Raw genomic sequence first — 15,849 nt, 5'->3', positions numbered from 1 at the left:
TAAAACATATTCAAATGACTTACCTCACTTCCCGCTGGACTTTTGCACGTTCCGAGCGGTGCCATTTTATTCCGGTTGGGTGATGCACGCAGGTCGTAAATACTTGCAGGGAACCTGCGAAATGGCTGATACGCGCATCTCCCAACCTAACCTGCCAGAAAATGTGCGGGTCGCAATGGGAGAATCAGGCCTAACATTTCCGGCCCTTCCCACCGACAGGATTCTCTGGTCCCAATGAAGTCGGCCCCTTGTGGTGGGCTCCCTGGTGGTGCGGCGGGCAAACCATAGAAGTTGTCATAGACTTCAGTGGGACCAGATGACCCTGCCGGTGGATAATGGCTTTCCCGCAGTGGTGGGGTCGGAATATCCCAGTCTTAGTCATCAGCAACAGGATACAGAATTTAAGAATTTACAATCAAGTGTAGATCAGAAAAGACCCCAAACATTGAGTTTTGCTGGTTTATCTTCACATACAGTCATTCAAAAATGGATTTATGAAAGAATGCACTTGTGGATTTCCATGTTTTAACATTTCTATCTGTGATTGGCTATACTTTAAAAGTTTTAGAATGTAAATATTGCCCTTTGCAGTTGCTGTGATGCATTTTGTTGCTGCAGGTCGGCTGTACTTAGCCTGCAGGTTGACAAGTCTGGAGAAATATATATTTCTGTGGGTCTGTGCACATCACCCTCGCCCCAGCCAACTCTCTTTAGTGGTAGCACTGTCAAGAGTGCAAGTTGCAAATGCTCAAAAGTACTAATTGATTTGGGGGGGGGAAAACAGCTCTTGTTAGGTGCCAGATTTTAACAAATTATTACTCTAGCTCGTGGTTACTCGACACTTTAAAAAAAATGTATACTTATAGACTGGTTTTGTACCAAGCTCCTGATTTATTCAGATGAGATGATGATGATGCAGAAAGTTGCAAAGAGCAATTCAAAAATAGTGAAATCGTCATTTTGCTCTGATTTGTGATTTTGGATTTTTAAAAATTGAATTCAAATTCCACATCTGTCGTGGCGGGATTCAAACCCGGGCCCCCAGAGCATTACCTGAGTTTCTGGATTAATACTCTAGGGATAATACCACTAGACCATCACCTCACCTGAAATGGGAATATGTGCACTGGAGTCCAGAGCCACAAATTCCAGTCATGCTTTTGGAGATTTTAAATTAAAACATTTATTAACAAAAAGAAAATGAAACTTAAACACACATGATTACATTTACACAGTTAAAATTAGTCTTACAGAACATTCCCCCCCCCCCAAGAAAATTATTTGTTAGACTCACAAAAAAAATTTCCTTAAAGCAACAGTCCTTTATAGATAATCAATTAAAAGTTATAGAGATGGTTGGAGGGTTTCAATTAACACATTTCAATAACTTCCATCTAATGTTTTTTTTTTCACACATAATATACCTAGACGTTTCAAAGTATATTCTGTACTGGCTGTTGTACTTGCCGATAACGTACCACGTCAAAAAGTAATTCGCTGACTGAAATGTTTTGGGGTTTCCCGAGAACATAAAAACTGAGATGTAAAAATGCAGGTTATTTACTATGCAAATTTAGTGATGGTGAAAGCCAGTAATTCTGGTGTCACAGAACTAACTGCACTCTGGTTAACACTCCTGTGTTACCATGTGCTTTAATGGTACTCAGACTTGACAATTAAATGGACTGCTTTCTTGGCACAGACTGCTTGATCATTTAGAAGGGGAGAGATTAAATGATATTAAATATGACCCTGCACGGTGAACTCTGCCCCTGACTAAAATGATAATGACTTGTGTAAAAGCCCAGTGATTGGACCTATTGAAAGGTGATGGGTAGAGGCCAAGAATAATGAGGATATAAAGTGAGGATGATGTTCTGTCAAATTAACAAATTCCTTGTACAAGGAAAAAACACAATGTCATCTTCCTGTCCTTTATATGACACAGATATTACTGGGTGGGTACTACGCAGGTTTACTTCAGTATTTAATATATTGTCTATTATCAATATAATATTCTCATGGGTTATAAATCATAAACATCATCTCCTCCTCAAATTTCTATTTTAATTTTGTCTTTCACTTGTGTTGCTACTCAAGAAATCGAGTATCGCAATTTGCCAAATGTTGTCATTCAGCTGTGTAATGTTCGGCAGCTGTGTGTAGTACCACCCAGTGGTACTTAATGTTAACGCAGTCCTTTTCTGAGTGTTACTTAGTGTAAGTACGGAATTTAAACTAATGTACCTTTGAACACAAAAGTGAAAAAGGATAAAAGTAATGCACATTGTTCACCTCTTCCTAGAAAGACATTTCATCATTAGATCTAATAAATCTGTAGTTTTCAAACCTAGTTGAAGAAACCACCTTGGTGATGTGCAAAATTGATAAAATCATAGGTTTAAATTAACCCTGAGTTTTTGTAATTAATGTGTCTCTTATTTTTCTCCCCTTGATGGAAGCTGTCACTGGGAAATGTCATCAGCGCATTGGGAGACCAAAGCAAGAAGAGTCATCATGTGCCATACAGAGACTCCAAACTGACCAGGCTTCTTCAAGATTCTCTGGGCGGAAACAGGTACAAGAGAGCAAGAGACCTATATAGTAGAGGAAGTGAAGATCTGTCTTATTTCCATCATCTAACAGGGGGATAAAAAACAAATACTTTGCAGTGGTAACTTGAAAGTAGTTTCAAAATACAATTTTTCAAATAAATAATCAATGAAGTATCTTAAAACCAAACTTCCAAGCAACCTATAAATTAGGAGGGTTTGCACATCTTCTATCATCTGAAGTGATCTGAATATTTTACACTACAAACCATGAACTTTAATGAGACATTAATAGAAACGTTAGCGACTGGAAATTGTGAGGAACTAACTTATTCAGAATGAGGTTGTTGAAGACAATGATGAGTAAGCAATGGGAAGAAATGTTTCCAGAAGTAGAAGGTGAGAGTAACCAAAGACAAATAGGAGGTGTAATTTTTGTGGAAGGTGACAAAGCGGTGAAAGATAATCTTATTGGTGATTGATACCTCAAAACATGGAGATATTGAGCGGAGAGCAGCTTTGGGGAATGTGTATTTCTGTTTAAATCAGTAAGGTTAAGAGAGAAGGTCTTGTTTGAAAAGTTTGGGAGAATATTTTCAAGTGAGAGGCAGGACAGATGGAAGAGCTAGAGATGCCTGAAGGAGGAGAATGTGTCAAAAAAAGCTACATCAGCACCTAGATTCACAGAGGTATACAGTGCAGAAAAGGCCCTTTGGCCCCACCTGGGCAGTTTGAGCCCGCAAGTGCTAGAATGTGCAGCTAAGTCAGGACAATTCACTGAAGTGGAAAGGTTTGCAGCCCGTAAATCAAGCCATATCGAGGCTAAAATGTAATTGATTCAACCGCACTGTCTTTGTCAATGGCCAAAGTCTTAATTGTGAGGGAGCAAATTATGTGGTGATTTGGGGTAGGAACGTTTTAATTACTTGACAGATTTAGAAAAGGTGGGCCAGGAGAATAAGGGAAACAGGTTAGAGGAATTTAATCTCCACAGAGTGAGATGGTTGAAATGTTGATTAGAATCCGAGAATAGGACCATTGGTGTGAATGAACCAATGATGAGAATGTATCATGATAGGTGATAGGACAAAGGTGCTAAGAGAAGTACAGGATGAGATACATGAACCTGAGATGTCAGCAAACGAGAAAGTTATGTGGAGAATCAATGCTGAAAGAGGAGAAGGATTAAACAGACTTGGTGCTGGGGCAGGAGATGCGCTGGAGCATGGCAGAATGAGATAAAGAAATGTACAAAGCAACACAGAGCTAAGTTATGGATGAAAAAAGAGATAGAAGACCCCAGTCCCTGGTGTAAACCAAATGGGCACAGTAGAAGATGCTGGAATACATCAAGCAGTTCATAATGATTATCAGTGCATGATAAGGAAGACCTTTCGAGTAAGGACTTAGTAAGAGGACGTAGCAGCCAGTACCGTTAAGAGTCCAGGCCTCCTTGATGTGAAACCTCATGATATTAAGCTGCAGAGAAGTAAAACGTAGATGTCTGGAGTGGATTTTGATTCAGCAACTGTTCAGGACAACTGTTCAAGACACACAAATTGATCCATAAGCTATTAGAGGACAAGGTTATGGATAAGAAGCTCCTGAAGGAGTCATAGTCCATGAGTAATCAGGGAAGCAAAGTTTGGTCCAAAGCCTTTTACATTGTCACATTGTTCCTAAAGAACTAGAAACTAAAGATAAAATGTAAAGTTGCCCTAGTCCCAGATGACCATAGGCTGCTCTCTTGGAGGGGAAAGCTGATTGGTGATGAACTAACCTGAGGATAACCACACCTCATGCGAGGGGCAAGGTTGAGAAGACAGGGCCTTCATGAATAACCTCAGCCGGTAAGGGAATTGAACCCTTGATGTTGGCATTACTCTGCATCACAAGCCAGCTAACTGACCCCCGATGCTAGAAACTAGCTGTTATGAGAATGTGCATATAAGGGGTGCTTATTTTCTGCTGCACTGCAGTCAGGTCCTGAGCAAAGATGTATCAGTCCACTAGCCACTTGGGAGAGCTGTATAAAATATGTTTGAAGAAGCATCAGCACTTTTGAGTCTAAAAGTGTAATAATTTTGAACTTCTGACAACCAGCGGTCAGCAGAACTCATGGGAAAAGTAGGGTTTGATCAGACAAGCGAAGAAACAGACCAAAGATTAAAAACAGAGGAAGCAGGCTGAAGTCTAGGAAACTGCCGGAGGAAGTATAATTGGAATATGGTCTGTAATGGAAATAACAAGTGTTCTCTTTTATCAGTGCAAGTGCGTTGATATTTTCTATGACAGTAAATATTGAATACAGCATAATTTGTTAAAATGTTATTCATCAACTATATCTTTATTCCTTCTTCCTGAAAAGCCTCCAGTCTAATTGGGTAGCTATGCATCCATTGAACTCCTACACAATTCCTTAAATTAATCATGTGAACTTTATTGAACTCATAAAATTGTTTTTTCCAAGTGCACGAGGAATGATAATTGTAACAATTGTTCTTCACTACTTGGTGCGTTAAAGGATTGAAAATTACTGTATTCCTTGCAGTCGAACCGTCATGATTGCTTGCATAAGCCCATCAGATCGGGACTTCATGGAAACTCTGAACACGCTCAAATATGCAAACAGAGCCCGTAACATCAAGAACAAAGTTGTGGTTAATCAAGACAAGACCAGCCAGCAGATCAATGCCCTGCGAGCTGAGATCGTCCGACTTCAGATGGAGCTGATGGAGTACAAGACGGTAAGAAATGTAGGCAATTGATCCCCAGGAAGCAGTGGGCCTGGGGGCTTTCATCACTTAAAAACCAAATCAGAATTCTTCAAATGATATAATCCTTTAGATCAGTTGTTTCAGAAGGGTGCGGCAAGAGAGGATGGCAAGTGTGGCGGGAAGATTCAAGGACAATCAAAGAAACATTTAAACATGGATTAGATATTTTTCCAAAGTGATTGTTTTAAACTTTCTGGATGTCCCATGATCATATTATAAAGTAGTTGTGTTCTATGTTATGAATTAAGCACTGCTAGGAGTTGTTTTTTTTTGTTTTTGAATGTATTTCTTATCAATAAAAAATTCGGTGTGGCGCGAGCAAATTTTTATTCCGAAAGTGCGGCCCGGTGGAAAAAGTTTGGGAACCACTGCTTTAGGTAATGGATTCAGGCTAAACCAGGGGTTGATTGGTGCACAAAATTCTAAAAATATATGTTTCACTTTGGATTTTCATGCATTTGTAATAACATTCTAGGCATTAATTGCCACATCATGTTGGATAAGCATTAGTTTCATCTTTTCAGTAGAGTTAAGTAGTAGAACCTGTTTATTGGCTGGCATGGTGGCACAGTGGTTAGCACTGCTGCCTAAACATCAGGGACCTTGGTTCAATTCCGGCCTCAGGTGACTGTGGAGTTTACACATTCTCCCTGTGTCTGCATGGGTTTCCTCCGGCTCCAGTTTCCTCCTGCAGTCCAAGTGTTGAAGTGGAAACTTTCCTGCCTCTTGACTGTGATAGAAAGACTCAACAAAATTCATTCTGACTGAATAACTTAGTCTTTATTTACGAAAGACTGCATGCAGTATTGGCTGAAACTTGAGTTCAGAGAGCAGTTGGTACAACTTGCTAATTCCTCCTCAAGTTTACACTTACAGAAAGAAACAGTTCAGTATTTATACATAATCATTATCAGTTTGCGTGACCAGAGCTTATTCAGGAATTTGATCAGTAATAGAATCATAAGCAATGTCATTAATCATGGCACAACCTGCTGACCTCCTCGAACTCTTTGTCTCATCGTTTATACCCTTATCTTGTCCTTTGATGTAACAGAAAGAGGTCGGTGACTCTTTCATCCCTGACCTTAACTTAGGGCTGTATGAGTAAGACAAGATATGAGGAGTCAATCTTATCAGGCCTTACAGAGGTCAGGCATTTTGGAATAGCCTGACCTTCTCTGGTCTTATTCATGTCTTAAGTTATGCGGAGTCAGCCTTATCAGGTCTTACAGGGGTCTGGCATTTTGAAATAGCTTGGTCAGCAGTTCTTATATTGTACCAAATAGTTGACCAATTTTTCCATCATGCCATTCCTTAGTTTGTACAACTTCACACAAAGATGTCCAAGTTAGGTGGATTGACCATGGTAAATTGTCCCTTAGTATCCCAAGATGTGTAGGTTAGATAGTTTGGCTATGGTAAATGTGTGGGGTTACGGGGATAAGGGCTTGGGGTAAGCTAGCTGTCAGAGAGTTGGTGCAGACTTGATGGGCTGCATGGCCTCTTCTGCACTGTAGGGATTCCATGATTGTTCACATCAATAGATGGATACAACTCTTTGCAAAATGATCTCCGGCTCACCACAACTTTGCTTGCAAAACAATATCATAAATACAAAAGTTATGCATATTAACCGCAAAGCCATTTATGTGGCATGTTTGAAAGAAAAAATCATTACATTTTCCCAAAAGACAGCTTCATTGGCAACTTTATTTTGTGTCTTGTCTGATTGTGACTAGATTTTAAACTATCATGCACTCTGGAAATCTGTGACCTAAATATTCTGATCATCTTCACTGCTTAAAAGAGTTAACAAAGATGCTGTTGTTAATTTCTATCTGCTTGCCTTTTGAAGGGGAAACGAGTCATTGGTGAAGATGGTTCCGAAGGTTACAATGACTTATGCCAAGAAAATGCAATGCTACAGAAAGAAAATGACACACTGCGAATGAGAGTAAAAGCCATGCAAGAAACAATTGATGCACTAAATAACAGGGTGACACAGCTCTTGAGTAATGAAGCCACTCAGATAATAGCCAGCGCAGGTATAATTTATCTCATTAATTATCATACGTGCTGTTCTGTTAATATGTTTTTTTTTTAATCGGCAATTCTCGCCACTCTCCAGCCATTCAGTTATGGTGCTATTGGAGTGTTCCAATACCTTTAGTATTTAGCATTCACTTAATTCCTGCTTTTAAGCTTCCCCTTGTGGTACAAAGTGACCATGAGTTTATCAGTTTCATGGCAGTGGGATTTAAGCTGATGTCTTCTATCACAACTGGAACCCTAGCTTCACAAATCATTCTAGGTAAAGCTTTTTCGGTTTTAATCCTGTTACCAGATGTGGGAAATTCTGCTGATTTGTTTCTTTCAGCACAGTTGAGGAGTGAAAGGCTATTGAGTGAGCAACTTTAAAATCAAGTTTAAAGTTTATTTATTTATTAGTCACAAGTAAGGCTTACATTAACACTGCAATGAAGTTACTGTGAAATTCCCCTAGTCACCACACTCCAGCGCCTGTTCTGGTCAGTGCATCTAACCAGCACGTCTTTTAGCTTTCAACACATCATCATAAGTGCTACTAGCTAAGACTATGACTAGAATAGCTATGATGGGATTCTTTAAAATGTGTTGGTTTAAAACAAGCCATGAGACCCATGGTCCATAACCAATTCAAATCAAATGGTTTCCATAATATGTTTAATGACAGTCATTTGCTGAATTAATTGTGCTTTATATCTGATGAATTAAGTTGTTAGTCATCAATTTATACCACTTGATTGTGATGATTAAATCATGGCTTTATTTGATTGACCACCTTCTGTTCTGCCAATTTTATGTGGTAGCTTTGAGTAGCTTTGTGAAATGGAGCTCTTTGCTCATGATATGATTGACTGTTACCTGTATTTCTCAGAGGGAGCTGGACGTGGCCCTTGCGGCTAAAGGGATCAAGGGGTGTGGAGAGGAAGTGGGAATGGGATACTGAAAGTGCATGATCAGCCATGATCATATTGAATGGTGGTGCAGGTTCGAAGGACTGAGTGGCCTACTCTTGCACTTATTTTCTTTTTTCTATGTTTCTGTGTATTCATTATATGGTTAATCAGATTATTGACACTGGAATAAGAGCTATTGGTTGTGCCTATTGCTTGGTCTTAAAGCAAAGAGGTGTATTTGCACTAAGTACTTAAAAGTATTGTATCATAGTATGCCAATTTAAGAGATTCAAATTGTATTTCATGCCAACTGCATCATCAGAGGTAGTCCTGTAGTGTAAATGACCTGGCCATGTAGCTCCACTTAAAACATAGAATACACATGTACATGGATCTTTGCCAATGCTTGCACCTAGATTTTTTTTTTCATGTTATCTGTCCAAATGGTTCACTTTGTCTTTTCTATTTTCTCTGTAGGAGATAACAATGAAGAAATAGGTTCATTAATTCAAAACTATATCCGAGAAATACAGGATCTCAGGTTGGTCCATGAACTTTAAACAACGTACTTTCAGTATGTTGGTGTTGATTTCCCCTCACGCTACTCTATTCTCAAAGTTTGATAGAAGAAGGTTATCTAGCAAAAAGGCACCCTATAGATGTACTGCTGCTCTCACAGTTTGCCATTTTACTCCTTGCGCTCCAACAAAATTATAATTGGTGGTTTTGAGTTCTGCCTAGCTTTAGGGCTTTTCCAAAATCAAGATGCGGTGAGTGAAACTATCTGGTGCAATAAGTCAGTACACTGTTCTTTCACCTGTGGCAACTCTGTTAAAACCATGCCCAGACTGATGGAATAAGGGTCTTTGCATTGGTTTAGATGCCTAAGTGAAATTATCATTCAGGCCACTCTGAATTCAGTCCTTAGTGATTGAGCCCACAGTACATCATTATCTGCTGGGTAAACTCGCTCCAAATGGAGTTGAACTAATCTTAACAAAAATACTATTTATCTTCCAGATCCTAAATATGCAAAAAAAAGCTATAAAATGAAGATTAAATGTCTTGCATGTTTTGAGACATTAACTGTAAGAATACTGAAAGGAATACTGTCATTTTTCACAATGAACACTTTCGCCATATGTGCACTTTGTTGATTATTGCACAGAGTAATACGAACACATACTCAATTGCATGTATTATTGAACTAACTTTACTTGCACCTCCTGAGCAGAGAGGACGCACATAACAAAATGTTCCTTGTGTTTTTGCACACCTCTGTTTTGGATCAGTTTTGTATTGAAGGACAAGTTATATCCATGGACCTATTTCATCTTGAAAAAACAGAAGTTTCTTTTGATGTTTATTTGGTTCAGATGTACAAATTTCCTGTCCTAGCCTTTGAAGGATTGAAAATGTTTCATTCTATTTTCATCTGAATGATAATGATGATTTCCATTTCAACATTAAGAGCATTCAAATGGTTATTGGATAAACATATGGATGATATTGGAATTGTGTAGATTAGAGGGGCTTTAGATTGGCTTTCACTGGTCGGTGCAACATCGAGGGCCGAAGGGCTTGTACTGTGCTGTTATGTTCTATATAGCCTATGCTGTTCATTTAGAATTTACTTTTTAAGTGAAATATTTTCTCAAAACCCTCTGATAAGTAGACTATTTTGTTACAGGACTAAGCTGTTGGAGAGCGAAGCAATGAATGAGTCTCTCCGGCGCAGTGTCTCTCGGCTGACGTCCAGGTCTCCATATTCAGCGGGGCTGTCTCCCATGCCTTGCTCTGCGATGTCCAGTCCTGTCGTTTCTCTGGAATCTGACACTTCTGAAGTTGTTGAAATGGCAAAAAAAGACTTGGAGCTTCTTAAGAAAAGGGAAAGGATACGAAAAAGAAATAGGTAATTGTGTGCGTCAATCGTAGATAGTGCATGCATCTAATAAAACAATGAATTTCACAGTAGAATGAGCTAAGAGGATGCACAGAGGTGACACACTATGCTGTGCTTTAGTGGTTTGCAGATTGGGGTTCCCTGGACACCTGGAGGGGATTCCTAACATAATAGAAGCCATCAGGTTTCAGCTCGGAATGCATGAGATTTCTAGACTGTGGAACTTGGCTCCGCTGTGTTCAGTTTTTTTTCACTGTTTTGCCTTCAAAGTGGCATCGACTGTGTACAAGCGCATAGTTCTGGTGCGAGCCACGGCCAGCATCAGAGAGAGCATTAGTGTATGCACAGGGAGGATTTGCTGGAAGTATGCGGAGCAGAAAGATTTGATGTGAGTCAGTGTGTAACATCTCTTTTCCAAATCTCCTGCACCAAAGCCACCAGTGCAGTGTTGGCTGGCTTTAATTAGTCTAAACCTCGTCTTGCCTCTCATGATTTTACAACCCTACAAAGGTAATGCAGCCACTCGATGTTGCATTTAGCACTAGCTGCTCACAACAGACAGCATGAAGTTTGCATATTATGTAAATTGGAAGCAATGGGCACCGGGTTATCCTACATCACCGGCCCCATGTCTGTTTTTAGGTCATGCCCTGTTTGGTGATTTTCCAAGTCAGCTTTGACTGATTCAGAATGTTGTGGGTTCAAGCTGTACTCCAGAAACAATATAGACTGACATTAGCTGGACAACTGGTTCATAATACATGGACCCCGCTTCACACCATAATCGCATCAAACATAACCCCCCACCCCACCCCCACAGTCATCGCTGGCAACAGCCCCCCCGCCCCCACCTACATCATCGGCATTCATATTCCCCCTCAGTGCCCACCCCAAAATGAGGCTCTCTCTAGGGCCCACCCCAGGTGCTGCCAGACTGGCACTGCAATGCCAATCTGTGTCGGGGGCAGTGTCAGGGCATTGCTTGGCCATGCCCCTCTCCCCCAGGGGCTATACTCACCTTTGTGCCCCTGGAGGGATCCCGTTGATTGCCAACGAGATTTGTGATTTCTGGATTTTGAGCCCCCTCCAGCAATCCTGTGCACGGAGAGTGAGGGCTCAAAAACCCATCCACTGTCTCATTGTGGTTTGTAGCAGCTGCCACACACAAGTGGCTGTTGCATTTCCCTACACCACAACTCTGACTATACTTGAAAAATGCTTAATTTACTGGTGAAGCTCTTTGGGACATCTTATACTCAGACAAGGCATTGCATAAGTTATTACTAGTGTCGTTATTTCTATTGCTACATGTTTTGGAGAAATCAGCACTTTGAAAACCACTTCGACACTTTTGCCTGGAACCTATTTGCTGACATGGTGACAGTAAATGTAAAACAAAAAGGTAGCCAAGTGAACTACAATATATTATCGTTATTTTATCTTTTGACCTCCGCCAATAAGGGGATGGCCAGCATGTTATCTCTGGTTGTGTGCGAATAAAAGATGCAGTATTAGTTGTGCTTTAGAAATAACTCAAAGCTTCACATTCAAAACACAAAATCGCTGAACAGAAGAAACTTACAGGTTGTGAGTTGGAGAGCATTTCACCATTTGTTTGTGATATGTATTTACTTTCTTTTAAAGCCCAGTGAAAGAGAAACGAAGAGGACCTCTACAGCAAGAGAATTGGGAAGAGACGGATGACAATGAAGTGGAAGGGGTAAGGAAAGACAAATCATTCTAAAATATTTATTTTACAAGCTGAGATCTTTGACGCACAGTAGTCTGAGTTTTTGTCTACCTCTGAGTCAGTCTTTGTTTTTTTTGACCTATACCATCATTATTGCTGCCACAAATGGCTAACTCAATGGAAACTTTCCTTTTTGATCTTTGTCAAGAAGAATAAGAGGGCCAATAATGGAATGCTGGATGGATCAAGCTGCTTTAGAGGCTCTTGCACCCTCATACCTACACTAAAGACAGACGTGCAGATACCTTGCTTTTCCAGGAAGTTATTACAGCTGGAGGCTCCTGTTACCTAAAGGAACTAAGGGTCGAATTCTCCCATTTTGAGATGGAATGCAATGACAGATGGTTCCGACAGCACCTTTCTTACTGGGCAGAACGACAGGATCCTTCGCCAGATTCTGCGCTTGGAACCTCATTAATTATGCACTGGCGAGATCCCCTCCGAACCACTGGGCAGCTAATTTGTCCGCCCACCATCAGCCGGTGGCTTCAAAGGTCCAGGCGCCATATTTAAATACGAGTCCAGCACATTCCTATCACTCTCTCCAGCCCAACTGTCTTCACTAGACTGTGCAGGATGTTAGCAATCCAGAAGGAAAAGGATAGCAGCCTCAAGAAGAGATCTGCTGCTCTATTCAATCACCTTCCCCCTGAGCCCATCACCTGCGAGGTGCCCATGTCCCACTTGAATCTCTACCCACTGTACCTGGAGTCTTCATGCATCTACCTCCAGTAAACAATGTGCTATCACTTTGACCCCATAGTTACTGGGTTTTTCATGCAGCATTGATGGAGTCCAGCTTCCCTCCCCTCAGTCTTCCCTCGACCCCATCTCCATCCACATTGCCCCCTTTATCTTTGTCAGGACAACCCTTCCACCCCCATCCAGTACCTCACTTCGCAAACCACCCAGTCGTACTTTGGACTTGCATGAGTCCGTACGCGGCACAGTGCTGTCCATATAGACACTTGAGTGTGGTACCAGTGGGAAGGAAACGCCAGTGCTCCCCAACCTCAGACGCAGTTCTCATCTGAGTCAGTGACAGAGGAGGGTCTATGGATCCAGCAGCACAGTGCTGTCCATGAAGACCAGTTCGGCATGGAGATGGAGGGTAGGAATCGGTCAGCCCCAGCAGAGTCCTGTGCAACACATCAGGAGCAGCACAGCTTGTTGCACTCACCTTGAAGTTGCTAGCAAACTGAGGACCACTTTGTGCACACCACTCTTTATCAATCAGGTTTTAGACTGATGTAACTTCATGCTGATGTGATGCAACATTGGAATGCCTAACAGAACACCAGCGGCCAACTGTTTCAATGAGGACTAATGAGATGTAAATGAATGCAAATGGTGTTCACACCTCCAGCCATTGGGGAGACCGACCCATCATTAACCCACCATTGCAATGTGATTTTACGCTGGCGGGTTTCTGACCTTCTGGTTCCTGCTAGATTCTTTGCTTCCGCCCACCATTAAACCCGCTGCGGATAAGATGGGACAAATATGAATTGAAAACCTGAGTAATTTTAATGGCTCTTCAAAAGCAAATAAATCACAGTAAGTTTGGTCTCCTTACCTAAGAAAGGACATGCTTACTATAGAGAGATTGGGTGGGATTTTCCAGCCGCGCTCATCCCAAGTCTGGAAAATCCCACCCAAGGTCAACGGACCTTTGCATGGTCCATGTCCCTCCCGCTACAATTTCCGTTGTGAGCGGGACAGGAAAATTCCACCCATTATTTCAAAGGTTCACTCGATTGATTCCTGGGATGAGGGATATCCTTTTGAGGAGACATTGAATAATGTAGGCTAATTTTCCCTGGAGTTTCAATGAATGAGAAATGATATAGAACCCATAGAATCACAACAGCACAGAAGGAGGCCATTCGGCCCATCACGTCTGTACCACCCACAATCCTACCCAGGCCTTATTCCTGTAACCCGCATTTACCCTGCTAATCACCCTGACACTAGGATCAATTTAGCATGGTCAATCAACCTAACCTGGACATCTTTGGACTGTTGGAGGAAACCCACGCAGACACGGGAAGAATGTGCGAGGTGCACAGACAGTGATCCGAGGCTGTAGTTGGACCCGGGTCCCTGGCGCTATGAGGCAGCAGTACTAACCACGCCGCCCATATTTTGTAACATATAAAATTATTTGTTGAGTATTGCTGAAATGATGGGCCCAATTTTACCAAAAATTTGCACCCGTTTTCGGGCGCGAAATCGCAGTAAAGTCGGGTGTCGGGCCTTTAACGCGATCTGCACCCGATTCCGAGCAGATCGCGGCTTTACCAACAGCCGATTGGCCTGATGATTTAAATGCATTTGCATGCATTTAAATCGACTTAATGAACCGCACGCCCAACTCTACCGCCAAATCCCACTTTAACACCGCGCGGCCCAATCCGGATCCGCGTTTTTAGCGACCGGCAGAATAAAAATCCAAAGCGGATTTCTATTCTGCAGGGGAATCTCTGAAGCCCATCCTCCACGACCATCCTTTGCGGACCCCCCCCCCCAGCTAACCACTCCGGCAGACCAAACTGAACATTGCACAGAATTAGAGGAATTCCCTTTGGAAGATGATGTCAAAATTATCATCGCAGGAACTAAAAACCTGACAGTCAAAAATTTGGGAAAATATTTCAAAATATGGATGGGGATATATATCTATTTGGATCAGGGCGGCACGGTAGCACAGGGCGGCACGGTAGCACAGGGCGGCACGGTAGCACAGTGGTTAGCACTGCTGCTTCACAGCTCCAGGGACCTGGGTTCGAATCCCGGCTTGGGTCACTGTCTGTGTGGAGTTTGCACATTCTCCTCGTGTCTGCGTGGGTTTCCTCCGGGTGCTCCGGTTTCCTCCCACAGTCCAAAGATGTCCAAAGGTGACTGGCCATGCTAAAATTGCCCCTTAGTGTCTTGGGATGCATAGATTAGAGGGATTAGCAGATAAAATATGTAGGAATATGGGGTAGGGCCTGGGTGGGATTGCGGTCAGTGCAGACTCGATGGGCCGAATGGCCTCTTTCTGTACTGTAGGGTTTCTTTTTCTATTTCTATTTGACGCCCAGATTCGGCACTTAAACTCAAAATGGTAAAATCAAGTCCGATGTTTCCTCGGGCTGGAGAATCATAAACATCGGGTTGCAGTCTTGGAATGAGACCATTTAGGTCTGAGATTGCATTTTTATATTGCACAGAGCAGATCCTGTGCCGCTGAAGTACTATAAAAATGCATGCATATATATAATTTCAAGTTTTTATGCACACAGACCTCTTAACTATTTACCCGTCCTGCCATCTATATTATATCCTGATCTAATTTCAGGAGGAGGACCAAGAAGAAAGTTGCTGTGAAGAGGAGGAAGGCGGAGATGATGAAGAATTTGACAGTGATGGAAGCCTAGATGAAACGGATACAGAATCGGAGGAAAAAGGTGATTATCATAAGCTGCAGTGGAACTTGCTCAACTCATTAGAATGACTTCAAGTCGGACTGAAAACAGAAGAAAATTTAAACTTTAAAGATTAAATTTTGGATAGAGTTTGGCCATTCTAGTCAGTGGCAAAAAGAAAGCACTTTGGGAAGCTTTGAGTTTGTGAAAAGCCTTATATAAATGCAAGTCAATTTAAAAACAAAGTGATTTGAAAATGGCGTTACCACAGTGACTGAACAAAGAGCTTAAGAATAATTTAAAAGCCGAAGAGAATTATTTCGCAAAATTTTGCCCCACACCATCCTGAATTCGAATTATGTTGCTGTTCCTTCACTGTCACTGGGTCAAAGTCCCTGGAACTCCCTCCCGAACAGCACTGTGGTTGTACCTGCACCACATGGACTACAGCGGTTGAAGAAGGTGGTTCACCACCACCTTCTTAAGGGCAATTAGGGATGGTCAGGAAATGCTGGCCTAAC

The 15,849-nt window shown here is 41.7% G+C and overlaps 1 protein-coding gene across 1 annotated transcript in view; it reads left to right on the top strand.

Moving 5' to 3' along the window:
- kif21b (kinesin family member 21B) overlaps nucleotides 1-15,849 on the top strand; it is a 180,468-nt gene that overhangs the window by 86,590 nt on the left and 78,029 nt on the right. Inside the window, exons 7-13 of the mRNA XM_078197937.1 lie at nucleotides 2,463-2,578; nucleotides 5,104-5,299; nucleotides 7,185-7,374; nucleotides 8,746-8,809; nucleotides 9,959-10,180; nucleotides 11,816-11,891; nucleotides 15,262-15,370. Coding sequence (XP_078054063.1) covers nucleotides 2,463-2,578; nucleotides 5,104-5,299; nucleotides 7,185-7,374; nucleotides 8,746-8,809; nucleotides 9,959-10,180; nucleotides 11,816-11,891; nucleotides 15,262-15,370 — 973 coding nt within the window. The remainder of the gene's footprint in view (nucleotides 1-2,462; nucleotides 2,579-5,103; nucleotides 5,300-7,184; nucleotides 7,375-8,745; nucleotides 8,810-9,958; nucleotides 10,181-11,815; nucleotides 11,892-15,261; nucleotides 15,371-15,849) is intronic.

This window comes from Mustelus asterias, chromosome 25 (assembly GCF_964213995.1).
Source record: "Mustelus asterias chromosome 25, sMusAst1.hap1.1, whole genome shotgun sequence".
Taxonomy (NCBI): domain Eukaryota; kingdom Metazoa; phylum Chordata; class Chondrichthyes; order Carcharhiniformes; family Triakidae; genus Mustelus; species Mustelus asterias.
Note: the sequence above shows the minus strand (reverse complement) of the source record. Positions and strands in the feature narration are given on the sequence as shown.